This window comes from Onychostruthus taczanowskii, unplaced genomic scaffold, assembly GCF_017590055.1.
Source record: "Onychostruthus taczanowskii isolate IOZ18803 unplaced genomic scaffold, ASM1759005v1 scaffold39, whole genome shotgun sequence".
Taxonomy (NCBI): Eukaryota; Metazoa; Chordata; class Aves; order Passeriformes; family Passeridae; genus Onychostruthus; species Onychostruthus taczanowskii.
In genome coordinates, this window is record NW_024501348.1 from 6,249,063 (window position 1) to 6,264,622 (window position 15,560).

General features: G+C 36.3%; 1 protein-coding gene across 4 annotated transcripts in view; it reads left to right on the plus strand.

Moving 5' to 3' along the window:
* The window catches only part of IBTK (inhibitor of Bruton tyrosine kinase), a 53,379-nt gene that overhangs the window by 12,641 nt on the left and 25,178 nt on the right, over window positions 1-15,560 (plus strand). For all 4 annotated transcript variants that reach the window (XM_041412318.1, XM_041412320.1, XM_041412322.1 and 1 more), the window contains exons 5-15: window positions 444-554; window positions 1,718-1,888; window positions 3,002-3,119; window positions 4,907-5,087; window positions 6,310-6,433; window positions 9,311-9,488; window positions 10,183-10,357; window positions 11,172-11,765; window positions 13,128-13,214; window positions 14,130-14,212; window positions 14,315-14,352. In XM_041412318.1, the coding sequence (XP_041268252.1) occupies window positions 444-554; window positions 1,718-1,888; window positions 3,002-3,119; window positions 4,907-5,087; window positions 6,310-6,433; window positions 9,311-9,488; window positions 10,183-10,357; window positions 11,172-11,765; window positions 13,128-13,214; window positions 14,130-14,212; window positions 14,315-14,352 (1,860 nt within the window). The remainder of the gene's footprint in view (window positions 1-443; window positions 555-1,717; window positions 1,889-3,001; window positions 3,120-4,906; window positions 5,088-6,309; window positions 6,434-9,310; window positions 9,489-10,182; window positions 10,358-11,171; window positions 11,766-13,127; window positions 13,215-14,129; window positions 14,213-14,314; window positions 14,353-15,560) is intronic.

The window sequence follows — 15,560 nt, forward strand, 5'->3', positions numbered from 1 at the left end:
AGGACATGTCTCTAATAACTTCTTGTGACTTCAGTTTGAGAATATTTGAAAGATTAAAGTACAACTTGAGCAAACATTCAGGGCAGACAATCTGTGCTGCAGTCTTTACATGTTTTCTTTAGCATTTCCGAGGCAGCATCATAGACCTTAAAACTCAGTCTTTTGAGTTTCTGTTAGCCTATGGGGCCATGCTTGATCTTATTTTAATAAACTGAAACTGTTGATCTCTTGAAGTAACTTAAGGCAGTACATAATATGTTTAAAGCAAGTATTTTATGGGGCCTATGATTAACTACCACTATCTTACTTCTGTTTTTATGAACATATCTCTATTAAAGCAACACTTCTTTGCAAAGTAGTCATGGCAGGTGTTTAAGATTATCCAGGAGAATTAATCTGTCCTTTATTGCCTCTTCCCCATCCATTTTTTGCTCTTTTTTCAGGTGGTACTCTGCAAATTCCACTCTGTGTTCCTTTCCCACAAAGGCCAAGTGTATACATGTGGACATGGACAAGGAGGGCGCTTGGGTCATGGCGATGAGCAAACATGCTTGGTATGCTGTCTTGTGTAGTAGTATGATGTTTCCTTTATTTCTAACAGCAAGTCTAAAAAGGAAATTAGAGTTTCTGTCAGTGTACTTTCAAAATGAGTTTGTTTTAAACCAAACACCTTGCTTCCCACCAAGTGACAGAAAAACTTCTGCAGTGCTCATAGTGAGGTGGCAGAGAGTAGAGGAATGTGCATTTAATTATAGTTTAACTTCATAATAGATAGCTAGATGCTGTGATCAAACTTGAGTTATGGCTGAGTTGATTTAAAGGCCAGCTGATGCTAGATAAGTGGAAGCAGATGTTTTTTGGCTGGGCTTTTTTGGCAGAGAAACAGCAGTACAGTACTGGGAAGCTGTAGTGGCAGCAAGAGGGACGGTAGGGTTGCTTTTTACTAGACTCATGCAAATTAAGTGAAAAGTCACTGGTCGTTTTCATGTGAATAGTACATTATTGCAATGCATGCAACTAAAATTTGAGAAGACTAGGATATGATGACAGTACTATTCTTAGGCTTAAGCATCTTATCCTACCTCAAAGTGTGCATTTATCTTGCAGCACAGTAATTTTTAAAAATTTCTAATATCGAGTATCTGGTAGAACTTGATATTCTGTTGCTAAATGCTGTAGTGGAGACGAGCTCAAAATTTCTTTTTTTTTTTAGAAAGTAATTCTGTTAAATTAGGATTTTTTTCACATTGCTTTTCAAAATTGTTGTGTTATGTGGTTGAATAAAGGAGAAGTCATGTTAGAATGCATGAAGACTCAAAGGTACAGACCTGCTTCCTTATTCTGTGAAATTTCATTAGGATTATCCTGTGTTGGAGGGAGATAGCTTTAGTGTTTGTGGTATTTAAAATACCACATGATAGTTAATATTTGTTCACCTGTCCTGAAGATGTAGTTTCCAATCTAATTTCAGAACTGGTGGTTTAAAATTCACCTCCCCTGATAGAAAAGGACATTTCCCTGATAACGTTTCAAATGAAAGTAATACATCTTACTGTGCTGGATGTGGTTATTATGTTAATGAGTGTGTTGGAATGCATTTTATCTATTTCAATATTTGGTCGTGACTTTCTGTTGCTGTAATTTTAGTTTCATAGATGGCCACTGGTTAATAACAAAACAATATACCTTTATATTAACTTTTTTTTTCCTGATTCAGGTTCCAAGACTTGTCGAAGGCTTAACCGGTCATCAGTGCTCCCAGATAGCTGCAGCTAAGGATCATACTGTTGTTCTGACAGAAGATGGATATGTTTACACTTTTGGTTTGAATACTTTCCATCAATTGGGTATTCTTCCTCCTCCTTCTAATTGCAGTGTTCCTAGACAGGTAAAAATAACATCAGTCAAAGCTTAATTGTTTGGTGTTGTTTTGGTTTTTCTTAACAGAAAGTAAAATGTGAAGATTATAAAAATAACTCCTAAACTTTTTCAGAACATCAGAGTTTAATGTGAGCTCAGATAAATCTTGATTCTGTGTTATCAGATATCTCAGGTCTTAACTGTGTTCTGATAAATGTCTTAGTTTGTAACCTGAACAATACCAAAATTTGTAGTGTAAAGTATGATATGAGGCACAACTGCCAAAACCCTTTTCTTCCCTCTTCCCAAATGGTTCTGTAGCTGAGGTATTAATAGGTATGTATCACTTGAGAATCATGGTCTTAGCTCCTTTTGAGTCATTGGATGATGGCTCTGAGGGCTTGATCATTACATCCTTTGCTGGAAGCGCTGAAGTCAGTGCTTTGGCAGGGAAGCATGTGGCGGGGAAGATGGGGTATGGGAATCAGCAACTTTACAATATTGCAATGCCTGATCTCTAAATGTAATTCTTTCTGTAACTAAAGAAGCTTTAATTTCATCTGAAGTAGAGCAACATGACACTATTCATGTTGTGAAAGTAAAAAAGAATGATTGGCCAAAATGCAACAGGATAGTGTTTTGGGGTACCATGTGTTCTTCAGTAGTGTAATGACAGCTCTATATCTACAGTATTTGCTGTGATTTTATCATTTTAGTATGGAAAAATTAAGCTAAATGTGAAGTGTGGAATTAATAGTGTAGTGGTCTGCAGTGTGTTCAGGCTGTTAGGACTTGCAGGTTTAAACTTCTAGCTGACATTTTGCAGCACCTGAGTCTTCTGTGGCTGTGCTATGCATGTCCTGTTCAGTCTTGTTCAACATCTTACATATGAAGACAGCCTAAGGAGACTTGATTCTAATTCTGATTAGCTATTACAAAAAGTTTAGTTCTTTTTGTCATTAGTGCAATAGTGCCCCACTTGACAAACTTCTGAATTAAACTGATTTATTAGACTCTATGTGGACTGATACTAGTGCTTCATTCTTAATGACTTTAGAAATTAAATGTTGTCAGAAGTTTGTACATGTGAAATTCACCTGTTGCTACTTAATATTAAGATGTACTTTGGATTTGTGCTTAGGTTCAGGCAAAAAACCTGAAAGGTAGAATGGTGATTGGAGTGGCTGCAGGCAGATTCCATACTGTGCTATGGACTAAGGAAGCAGTGTATACCATGGGGCTGAATGGCGGCCAACTAGGTAAGGTAGAAGTGTTCTGAAAGTAAAACCCAGCCATTGAAAGATGTTCATGCTTAACTTGTCATCTGCTTCTGGGAGCAGAAGCCTAGGTGAAGCTTTTTTCTCTCTCTCTTGTTTTTTGTTTTTTTTTTTTTTTTTTAACCAATCTTATGATATCATTCCTTTACACTTCTTTCAAAGAATATTTTTCATTCCTACCAGTTATTTTCACTTTTTGAGATGACAGGAGCTTGTCAGATTTAGCTCTCATTTGAACTCTTTTTAACTTTTACCTTCCATGTATCTTATGTGGTTTTGCTACTGAAAGGGAATGTTGCTGTGTTGGAAATTACTCCAGATTCCTTCCAGCAATCTGGCTGGCACTGCCTTTAATAAATTATAAACTAGCCTCCAGCTCTCCTGCCTGTGTCCTTCTTTCATCAAGCACTGTAAGCATGCTACTGATAACTTTTTCCATACTGACTTTTTAGAGTGAAATAGCCCATATCTAGTTTTTCCAGCAATACCATTACCAGAATCTTCAGTTAACTGGAGATTAACTTATTTTGAAGTCAAAATAAGTTAATCTTATTTTGAAGATTATGTCTTATTTTGAAGTCAAGAAAGAACTATTTAAAAATATAATACCAACTAGTGAACTTGATTTTTTTTGTATGAATGGGACATTTTAATTGTTTTTGTCTTTTTTAATAAACAGGTATTGCTGTACTGGTTTGGATTTGAATTTTTGCAGTTTTGGGTCTATGGGCAAACAAAAGTATTAGCTATCTCTGGTACTTAATCTGCATCACCTCTGGCTCAGGTTCCAGGTAGTTTTGTGTTTATGTTAAGGTGTTCAAGGTATGTGAAAAAACTTGTCTTTGTCAGAGAAATATCTTACTAATGAGTATCTTCTTTTTGTTTTTGCCTTTTTTATAAGCACCCATCATATAAGCTTTTTTAAAGGTTGCTTATGTTGTTGGGATTATTCTGGCTTGCATGTGACCCAGTGCAGTACCATAGAGGGACAGTAATTGAATCTTCAGTGATATTATCTGTGTCAGCTGGGCACCCTGGTAGACCTGTGGTGGTAAACCTTGCCCCCATAGGATGTTTGAGCACAGCCCCACATTGTTCTGTGGCAGGGCTGCTTCCAGCTGTAGAGGCAGCTCTGCTGCTTGTTTCTTGATATCTGTACCCCGCTCTTCTCTGTGGTGCAGGCATAAGTGCCCTGCACACAAAACAGGATTATGCCTTGTATGACATTCCTGATGTTAGGTTTCTTGTTGCAACAGAGCAGCAATGACTTGTTTTTATTTATTTTTTTAAATGTTTTCAGAGATCTTGCATTACAGCTCCACCCTTTTCTGTGTCATGTAACTGCTGCCTTCATGCTTACCTGCAGTTACAGTAATTTTTTGACAAGCTTATTTTTTGTATTCCAGTGTCCAAAATAATCTGTAGTTTATGCCAGTGTTAGGGTATTTCTATTGTGTTGAATTTTCGTATAATGAAATAAATACTCTTTTTTTGGAATCAAAGCAGTACCACCACATTTAGTAGCTTCCCCACTGAATATGCCTTACTTCATTTTTATGTGTCAGGTCTTGGTTTTCAGGTGCTTGTAGTGGGCTAACAAGTAGGTGTGGTGGGTCTCATCTGTCTAAATATTTTGAAGACAAATTGTCTAACTACCTAAAAAAATCTTCTGGAATTCAAAGGTTCTTCAAAGTAGTGTCATAAAGTATCCTTTAAATACACAATGTGTGAAATGGTAAATAATTTTTTGGGTGTGTTGTATTTTCTAGGTTATCTGCTGGATCCTAATGGAGAAAAATGTGTAACTGCACCTCGCCAAGTCTCTGCTCTACACCATAAAGACATCTCTGTGTCCCTGGTCTCTGCAAGTGATGGCGCTACAGTATGTGTTTCTGAAAGAGGAGATATTTATTTACTTGCAGACTATCAGTGCAAAAAGATAGCTTCCAAGTATGTGTTACTTTTCTAATTTGTCATGAAGAACAATAGGGGAAGATTTCATTGTAGTTGTGTACTTGCAAGCTATTTTAAAGATTTTTTGTGCAGAAAGTACAGAAAATACAATGGCACTGTGTGTTTTCGTCGTTCTTTCATATGAACTAGGACTATCATTTTTGTTTGTTTCTTCATTTGGTTTTTGTTTTTTTTTTACAAGAGGCTAGGGTGCCATTTGCTGTTTACTAAAGATATTTAAAAAGACACATTAGGAGGAAATATTTTGTGCCATAACTTTAAAAACATTGAAACTGGTATTTTTTTTTCCTCTGCTACCCTGAATTTGTCTAAGTACATCTTGGTAGAGATGTTGAAGATCTGCTATTCTGTTTATTTATATTGTTATAATTTTGAATCAGTGATTTGGGGTCTGAATTTCCTAATTAATGTGTAGATATAGTACATTATAAAGAGTAATTTACATTGCAAGGAGGATGTTGTAAAATCCTCTGGTACATATGCTAAAACCAGGATGTAAAACCTGTTGAAGAAACTGGATTCTTGACTCAAATTTAGGAAAATATTTAATCCTGTTCTCTTTTACTCAGTTTGCAATGGCAGATTAGAATAGATTTTTTAGATTTGATTTTGCCCACATAACTCCCCCGTAGTTTTTCAGTTTCGCTTCAAATTCTAACAGTATTTATTGACATGTTACAGCTTAACGATTACCTTATACTTAATTTCTACATGGCTGTTAAGTGAAGGTGTTGACTCTTGAGGAACCTTGATGCTGTGTCCTGTGCTCTTATGCTAAGCTGCTGAAAAAAGATAATGAGTATTATTTTGATCACCTTAGAACCAAGACTTAGCAAACCCCTGAGAAGTGACTTGCTGGGATAGGATAGATGTTTTAATACAAACAGCTGAATAAATTTTTGGAATGATGAAATCAAAGCTACATAATCTACTGATTTTTCACTCACGGAATTTTGTGAAGAACTTATAGATATACAATGTGATATATTTAAAAACAAACAAAAGTTACAGTCTTCTGTAATAATAGCAACTATATTAATAGAACCAGTAGGATGAAACTAAGCATAAGTAATTTTTCAGTGTCACTGCATCAACTTTACTTTTTTAATGCTTGTGTAAATGAAAAAGGTAACTGTCATAGAACCAACATTAAGTACACAATAGGGAGATACTAATTTAACTTTTTGTGTTCTTTCAGACAGCTGAACCTTAAAAAAGTTCTTGTCAGTGGGGGATATTTGGAATATAAAGTAGATACCCAGCATCTTAAAGAAAATGGGGGTCAAAAGACTTGCATTCTGGCACTGGATGAAGCTGGAAGGGTAAGTTGTCATAATTATATAGCAAGCTGCATATTGATTGATCAAACTTCAAACATAAGACAGGACAAAATCATGCATAGAAAATAACAAATTTCACAGAGTCATAGAATATGCTGAGTTGGAAGGGGCCCACAAGGATCACCTGGTCTAGCTCCTGGCCCTGCACAGGACCATCCCCAAGAGTCACACCAGGTGCCTGAGAGCATTGTCCAAATGCTTCTTGAACTCTGTCGTGGTTGGTGCTTTGACACTTTCCCTGGGGAGCCTGTTCCAGTGCCCAACCACCCTCTGAGTGAAGAATGTTTTTGTATCAAACCTCCCCTGACAGAGCTTCAGGCCATTCCCTCAGGTCCTGTCACTGGTCACCACAGAACAGAGATCAGTGCCTGCCTTTTCTTGTCCCCTCACAAGGAAGCTGTAACTGCAGTGAGGTCTCCCCTCAGTCTCCTCCAGGCTGAACAGACCCAGTGCCCTCAGCCTCTCCTCACAGCTTCTCCTCAAGGCCCTTCACCATCTTTGTTGCCCTTCTTGGACACTCTCTAATAGTTTAATGTCTTTCTGTTTCAGGGTTGGCTGGGAGTGGATCATTCTCACAGTCATGGTCCTCCAGCTTGGGGCACTGAGACCCCCTTGTTGAAGACAGAGGCAAAGAATGTGTTAAACACCTGTACCTTTTCTTTGTTCCTGTTTGTGAGGTGACTATCCTCACCCCATAATGGGCAGATGACAACTCTTACGCTGCCTATTGCCATTAATATATTTGAAAAAGCTGTTTTTATTGTTCCCCAGTCAGTTTGTTTATGTAGAGCTGCTGTTAACTTTTTGTATATTAGGGCCATGGGAGGATTACAAAAATAATGTACAGTAGTTTATTTTTAAGTCTATAGACTTCTAATGGCTTTTCAGTGAAGGTGTAAACTTTGTTTCTGCATATGCATTAGTGGTTATATAGTGTATGTGGTTTAGGTTCTTTTTGTTGGTGGTTGCTTTTTTTCTTCCCATCTCTTCATCCCACTTATGCCAGGCACCTTTACATCTTTCAAAGTAGTCTCTGGACTTGAAGTTTTAGAGTCTTTGCTGGAACACAGCTGTTTGGTAGATAAAATGTCTGTTTTATTGTCAAAATGTTGCACCTAAACCTGGTGAATAATTTAGTATTTAGGTGTAGTCGCTCTTTTGTCTTGGAATTGGAATGCCATGGTGGATTTATTTTTTAATTCCCTTGCTCTTTTTTAAGTGCTGGTTTACAGGACCCTACTAAATCCCTTTTTTGAGCTGCTCACTGAGAGATCACAACCTTCACTGCCATCTAGTGGTGTTTACAAAGAAGCTTTTCCTACTGAAATGCCTTCTTAAAGAATGTTGAAAAAGGTGCTTGTATATCAAAATAAGGAGCAATGTGGTTATTTCCTTTTCTTTCCTTGCATTTGGCTGAATTATGTTTTGTGATGATCTTATCTTTTCATTAGGTCATTAGTTGTCTCAGAGATGATAAACTTTCAATTCAGTATTTGATCTTATGACATGTAGCCTCTAGCATCTCTAGTATTGGTAGTGCCCCTTCAACATCTTTGGGACACTGCTTCAGCAGTAAGAAATTACTTGATCTTCCTGCATCAGAGGAAAAATGTCCATGTGCATTTCATATCTTTGCATGTTGAATACTGACAAGTAGTGGGATCTTCAGTGCTTTCAGGCATTATAAATTATTGAATAAGGAGAGGGATAGGATCTTAACACTTGTGTTTACTGAATCAGTGCTTCCTGGTTTGGCTTGATTGCACTTTATTGAAGGGAGTACTGTTTAGCCTAGAAAATAAAAGTCACAAGGGGAATTTTGTATATACATACTTGAATAGAAGATGGGAAAAAGAGTCAGTGGTGCCCAGAGGCAGTGGGCAAAAACTGGAATAGAGCAGGCTCTGTCTGAATATTGGGAAGCACTGAGGGTGGTCCAGCACTGCCACAGGTTGCCAATTAAAGTTGTGAAATCACTAGCCTTGGAAATAGTCAAAAGCTGTCTGGACACGTTCCTGGGCAGCTTGCGCTGGGTAGTCCTGCTTGAGCAGAGTGTTGGACTAGACAACCTCCAGAGTTCTCTTTCAGTTTCAGCATGCTGTGATTCTTAGGGCTCAAGGCAGGGAAATGAACTAGGTTACTCAAGTTCTTCTGTTCCTTCCTTATGTGGATGCTAAGAGACCTGTGCAGTTCCTTCAGTGGGAGAAAATGAAGCCTGACTTTAGCACTGCTAATGCCACATTCAGGTTTTACCTTGCCTGGGGCTGTTTTTCAGAAATGTACAGTGTACCTTGTTGGGGTCTTGCTGTGCATGCAGTGCTTTGTATTCCTGAGGGTTTTGAAATTTGTGTTTGGTCATGATCTCCATTCCAAACTTAGACTGGTGCAGAGAAATTGGAGATTTTTGTCAAACAATTAACAGGAAATGGTTTAAATTTCCAGTGTGCTAGCTTTGAATTTTGACTGATTTATAAGCAAACCAGTTGGACAAATCTGTAAATTAAAAACTAGATAAAACTTGTTTCTTGACTTGACACCTTTTACTCTTGTTGTTGAAATGTCAGTAAAAACTGTCCTATACATGACTGCTGTGAAGATATTTCAGTATTTGGAGAAGCTTTTCAGATGCTGTTCATGAGCAAATGGATATTGATATGATGATAGATTTTCCCTGTGTTACTTGTGGATTTTCTCTAATAGATTCTCATAACACTTTATCCTAAAATTTTGAATGTCTTTCTCCTTTTATATGCAATTTTGAGATGGCATGTTCTTATGTTTAAAAAAATAGTATGTAATATGTAACAGCTTTTAAATGATATAAAGATTTTCCCTTTCTTTAAAAATTTGATGATATAGGTGTTTTGTTGGAAGTCATCTAACAACTCCATGAAGCAGTGTCGTTGGGTGTATGGCCGGCAAGTCTTCATGTCTGATGTTGCATTGAATGGGAATGAAATAATGTTTGTCACGCATGATGGTGAAGCCTTTACAGGGAAGTGGCTGGAAGAAGGGAAAAAAAACTCAGAAAAGAAAGGTTAGCTGTGAATTCTTAGCGGTTTTTAAGTACTTTTAAATCAGTAAAAAAGTTTAATTGAATCTGTATGATCTCTAACAGTATTATGTGGCAAGTTTGTTCTTTCCTCTGTGACTGACAGTTTTTAGCATTGACTGCTACCGGACTCTTTCCTCAGTAACACTGAGATTGACTTTGCAGCCTCCAATTTACTTTAGGTGGAGATTTCTGGGAAGAAAAGTACTTCTGAAGAACAACAGTAGCACAATGGTCTGATGTAATGATCTAGTCACATACTAGATGATGAGTTTGAAGAGAATTGGTATTGAGCAAGAGAAGGAGCATACACTTGCTTGCACTGCTAAGTCTCTTGAAGCCTGTTTCCCAGTCCCTTATCTGGGCAGAATTCAGGGTCCAAAGTAACTTCACCTTATTAACTTGGCTCATATTACTGTAAGTGGGTCCTGATGGTTTGTTTTTCTGCAAGGAACATACCGGTCTCATACAGGACAAAATTTTACGTGAAACTGTCAGCTCTCCTCCTATATATTCTGTAAATAAGCAAGCTGAAATCTTCAGCATGGTTTAGTCTTACTCAATTACTCCGTCAATGGATATACAGAAGTCATAGTCTTGCCTTTTTGTTGTATTAGTTGTATTTTAATTCGCTGGATCTTTCTGTGATCTGTATTCACTTTGTGGTTTTTTTTAACAGAACCTGTATCAAGCCTTCAGCATCCTTCATGTGATGTGTCTTGTGAACATGATACAACCAGTGTGTATGAAAGAATTCGACTTCAGAAGCTGACTTTTGTCCACCGAGCTGTCAGTATTGCCACTGATCCTAGTGGTTGCAATTTTGCTGTATTGCAATCAGATCCTAAAACCAGGTATATTTAAGATAACAACAGTTGTAATTTTTCCTTTTTTTGTGTGTGATTGAGATTGAATAATTCTTTTCCAAACCATTTTTTGGCTCATACAGAAGTCACAGTAAATACAGTTATCCATACTGCTAGAGAACAGTACTTTGTTAGTAATTATGTTGAAGTTATCTAAAGGCCTCGGCTTATGTATTTGCATAATAATAGACAGTATTGATGTTTTATCTGAAGTGTTTAAGGCAAGCATTTGCCATGTATTTCCTAACACACTCTGAGTTCTAAATACTGTAGAAATTTACCCCTTCAGTAATCACCAATAATCAGCTTTTAAATAAAAGTGACAAGTTAATTTTTGTTTGGAAGAGATGTATAAAGTAAAATAAATAAATAGAATACTGGACCATGTTTCTTATGCTCTTATAATAGTTTCCAACATTTGTGATAAATAGCCAAACATTAGCTTTTCTCCCTTATTGCTTTAGTTTGTAACATGAAGTACAGCAAGCATTTCTGTGTTTTCATGTTGGAAAAATGAGATGAAGATAAAGTAGTTCTGATAACTGTTACAGTATAAAGGCAAAATACTATATACTGTAAATATACTAAAGCTAGACAGGTCTTATTTATGTAGTTCAATTGCCTAAATACCATATTATTAGTTATTTTTGTAAAGAACAGGACAAGAAATGTTGAGCAGTTCAGCAATGTAAGAAACAAAGAAACCGAATGGAAACATCATTGTTCTCTTCATTAAACATACTGTGTAAAATGTGATGAAGGTTTTAAATAATGTTTGATTATGGATTTATTTTTGTTTTAGTCTCTATGAAATTCCAAGTGTGTCACTATCAAGTTTTGGAATGGATTTTGGCAAACTGTTAGATGAAACAGATGAAATGGACAGCATCCATGATGTGACTTTTCAGATTGGCACAAGAATGTACCCCGTGCACAAATACATCTTGGCCGTACGCTCTGACTTCTTCAAGAAGCTCTTTGTTTCCAGTGACAGCCAGCTAGACACTCCAGACATCTACCGTAAAGATGAAGATGCTGTTGGATGTGATCTCTATGTAATTGAGAAGGTCCATCCAGATCTGTTTGCATACCTTCTGCAGTTCATATACACTGATACTTGTGATCTTTTGACTCATGGTTATAAGCCAAAAATCTCATATAAAGAAAAATCAGATGAATATCAAGATACTTTAATTTCTAATCTCAGCAAAATGAGCTTTGATGAAAATGTCAATGGAAAGTCTGCATTTGAGATTTATAGAAATAATCAGGTGAAAGTTATAAATGAAAAACAGAAGAGCAAATCTAAAAAAGGCAAAGCTGGTGATGAAGCTAACCTCATTAAAATGTTGCAAAGTGCAGCAAAGAAGTTTGGGCTCAGCAATTTATGTGGAAGGTAGGTGAAAGGAAATGCATTTCTATTTTGATGAGCTCTCCATGGAGTTTTTTTTATGTAAGCTGATCTAACTTGAGTTATTATGACAATAGTGGAAATTAAGACACTGATGTTAGAATAGAAACTAGTGGGGGAATGGTGAGGGGATGCTACTTAGGACCTGACTGCACTTATTTCCAGTTCTTACAGGAGTTTCAGGGTGGTGGGTGGTGAGCTATTCCATCGCTGTTGGGGCATCACTTGTTTTGTATCTGCTCATTCTGTTAGCATTGTTACTATTTTCCATTATTTTTCTGCCCTATTAAAACTGTCTATCTCAACCCACAAATTTTACTATTTTTTCCCCTATTTTCTCCCCCATCCCACTGATGGGTGGTGAGGGCAGAGAGAGTGAGTGAGGGACTGTATTGTCTTTACCCAGATGAGTTAAACCACGACAGTATCCTCTAAGACATGAGCTCTGTGGGATTTGATATCTGGTATAAATCATATGACTTTCCAGAAAGACTGATGTAAAACATCAGTACTGGTTAGACAGCTGATCTAACGGAATTTTGGACTGCATAATTTCTGTACTGTGGTCTGTAGTATAGCAGTTTTTTCACGAGACAGCTGCGTCTGTTTTAGTATAAAACACCACAAAGCAAATTTAAATTCTTGTTCAAGAGATGTAATTTTTTTGTTACATACTGAAACAAATGGAATTGAGATCAAATGTCTCTGTAGAACTCTATTAATCAGTTTGGGCTTTTTTTTTTTTTTTCCTGCGATTGTTCTTTTCAAAGAGGGATATGAGCTTTTTCAGGGCAGTTTTCTTACTGTACTTCCTGCATGCAGAGCCAAGATGTGAGGCTGCTGCTAAAACTGAGTTCCTAAGTAACATTTCCATGGTAAAGTACTTTGATTTAAACGTCTATTACTTTGTAATCCACCAGCAGCACTCCTGTGTCTTTACCATCCCATTCACAAGTCTTCTTGATGAATTAGGATGCTGAAAAAGCCTGTGCTGAAATTTGCATCTCTTCCCAACCACTGTCTTTGCTCAGTTTATTGACTGGTACCAATACGTATTTAACTTCCTGGTTTTTGACCCTGTAGTATTGAACTTCAGCCTAAACTATACAATGTAGGTTTCATATAAGGTAATAAATACATATCTAAGATGAGGAAAGAATGTCAGTTACATTTTGCATCTGCCTTGAAGACTTTTCAAGTAACAACTGGCTTCTATTTTTGTATGATGATTCGTTTTCATATTTAGAATATGAGCCCACTGAAGTACTGTTACTTTGTGAAACTGTTCTTAGTGGTTTGAACTGTATATTAATTATATTGCTTATTACTAATGTTAATAATTTGCAGGTTGGATGGAGTCAGGTTAGAAAATGGAAAAATTAACGTTGTCAACAAGAAGAATGGGAACAAACCAAAGTTAAATCAGAAGAAATGGTAATTTTTTTAAATCAAGTTTTCCCTACTTTCCTGCACCATCTTCCTCTCTTATGTAATTTCTTTACCTGTTAAGTAAGAGCTAAGGTTGATCCAGCTGCATTTTGACTTCTGGTATGCAATTGTCTCTGTCATAGTAACCCAGGTTTGAAAGTTCTCTATAGTTACTTATAGACTTGATCTGTAAATCAGTAACTGGGAATAGATTATGTGTGGCATATCCTTTTTTTACTGTACCTTAATGTGTTCTGTGGATTAACTGTGTCATAGAATACTAATGCCAGAAGAAATGTTATGGGTAATCCAGTCAAAAACAATTTGACTTCTATAAATCTGCTTTCTGTAACAATAAGACTACATGGATTGGAAATAAGCAAATGCGTACTATGTTTTCTAATTTGCTTTTAGCAAAGTAATGTGTGTTTTTTAATTCCATTGGTGTGATCGAATTATTTATGCCCAAAGTCCTGAATAGTCTATATAGGAAAAGCAACATTGCATAGAAGTTGCTGTTTTCACAGAATTTGGGTTAATTCTTAAAATGCATCACAAGGCCTATGGTACCTCCTGATATTGAAGAAATAGGTAACTTAACATAGACCATTTAAGATTGGCTAAAATTAGCCATAACTAATTTATTTAATCATAGCATTTTTAAAACAGTAATTGACTGAGTTTTGAAGGAAATATTTCAGATGGAATTTTTAAAGCTTAACTTTGGACAAAGTAATTCTCCCTGGAAAGTATTGTGCCTGTTCTTTTGGGTTCATGTTCTGTGGTATTATTAAAGTTCAGGTGTGTTTTATTTCAAAGGATAAATCCTAACTTGCTAGAGTTAAGGCATTTAATTGTAGAGTTTACAGCTTGTAACTCTTCTGAGTAGTCACAGTTCTGATGCTATTAAATATCTTCTAGTTCATACCTCTGCGATGTGACCCTGAAATCTTTAGATGGAAAGGAATTCCCGTGTCATAAGTGTGTACTTTGTGCAAGACTTGGTATGTGTGTGAATTTTTATATAAATTTATGTAACATAAGTTATATCGTCTTTTTTAACTGTCGTTTTATTGCATCTTGAACTGAAATGCCTTTCTTTACAGATTATTTTCACAGCATGTTAAGCAGCTCGTGGATTGAGGTAAGTTTGCCAAAACCATGTGTGATGATATGTTTTATTTTGCATCAAATAAGTAACAGCGTTTCAGTTTTTCCTGTAATAACATACCCTAAATACTAGGGAAAAGGAAGGGTTGGATTCTTTGATTCCATTTGCAAGAAAAATACCCCACAAGCTGCATTTTTGGTTATTTTGGTTACTCTGTATTTGTACTATTGAGATTATGTATTAAATGAGAATAATAAATGTAATACTGTATATTGAACGAAATTGCTGCTTTTGTTTTAGGGGTTTAGTTTGAACTAGGTCATGGATTTTTAAAAAACACTGACTGGACTGTTCTTATGGGATACTGCTGTGGATGAATTTTCATTTTCTTTCTCTAAAAGATTGTACATTTCAAATAGTATGCAGTTTGGAACAGCTCATCATATCTACTGAGTGCAAGAGAGAACAGGATTGAGGGTCAGTGTGTAGAACTCCAGCTGACTTTTGCTGTTAAATTAAATAGAGGATATCAGGGACTATTCTACTTGGTCACCAACTGCTGTTTCAAAAGGTGTAGATCTTTAATTTGTCTTGTTTCCTATTTGTCAGCTGTGTGTCAACGCCCTGGTTGTTCCTGGACATTGTAATTTTTCTAACTGTGTCTGTTGAACTACCTGAGCACTATTGGTAATGTTTATGGAAAGAGAGGAATGGTCTAAGTGGAGAAGCATTTTTCTGAGACTGAAAACTAAAGCAGTGCACAGGAGTTCCTCAAATTTCTTAGCTTTCTGGCAATACATTCAGAACATTAAGTACTCAAGTACTTCAGTGAAGTACTGGCAGTTCTGTTCTGCTGTGAAACAGCACTTCACCTGTCCTCCAGGTTACTGTGCTGCTTTTTCCTAAGTCATCCCTGAAAAAACATTTGCAACACTGTGAGACAAATGATTGATTGAAGGGGTTTTTTTAAGTGTTGAATGTCCATTTGTATAGTGGTTTTGTATATCAGTAGTATGTATTTAATAAGTTGCTTATTGTTTTTTAAGTAAACCTAAATCAACCTAAATTAATAAGTAAACAAATTTTTGAAGCAAGGGCTGTAGATGTTACATAAACACATTAATGTCTGTAAGAGATTTTTAACCTTTAGAAGGAAAACATCAGTACCAGTAGCATGTTCTAAAGCAAAGTAAACATTTTATTATGAAGCTTTACTTGGGTACCACCTGAAGTAAACCAGA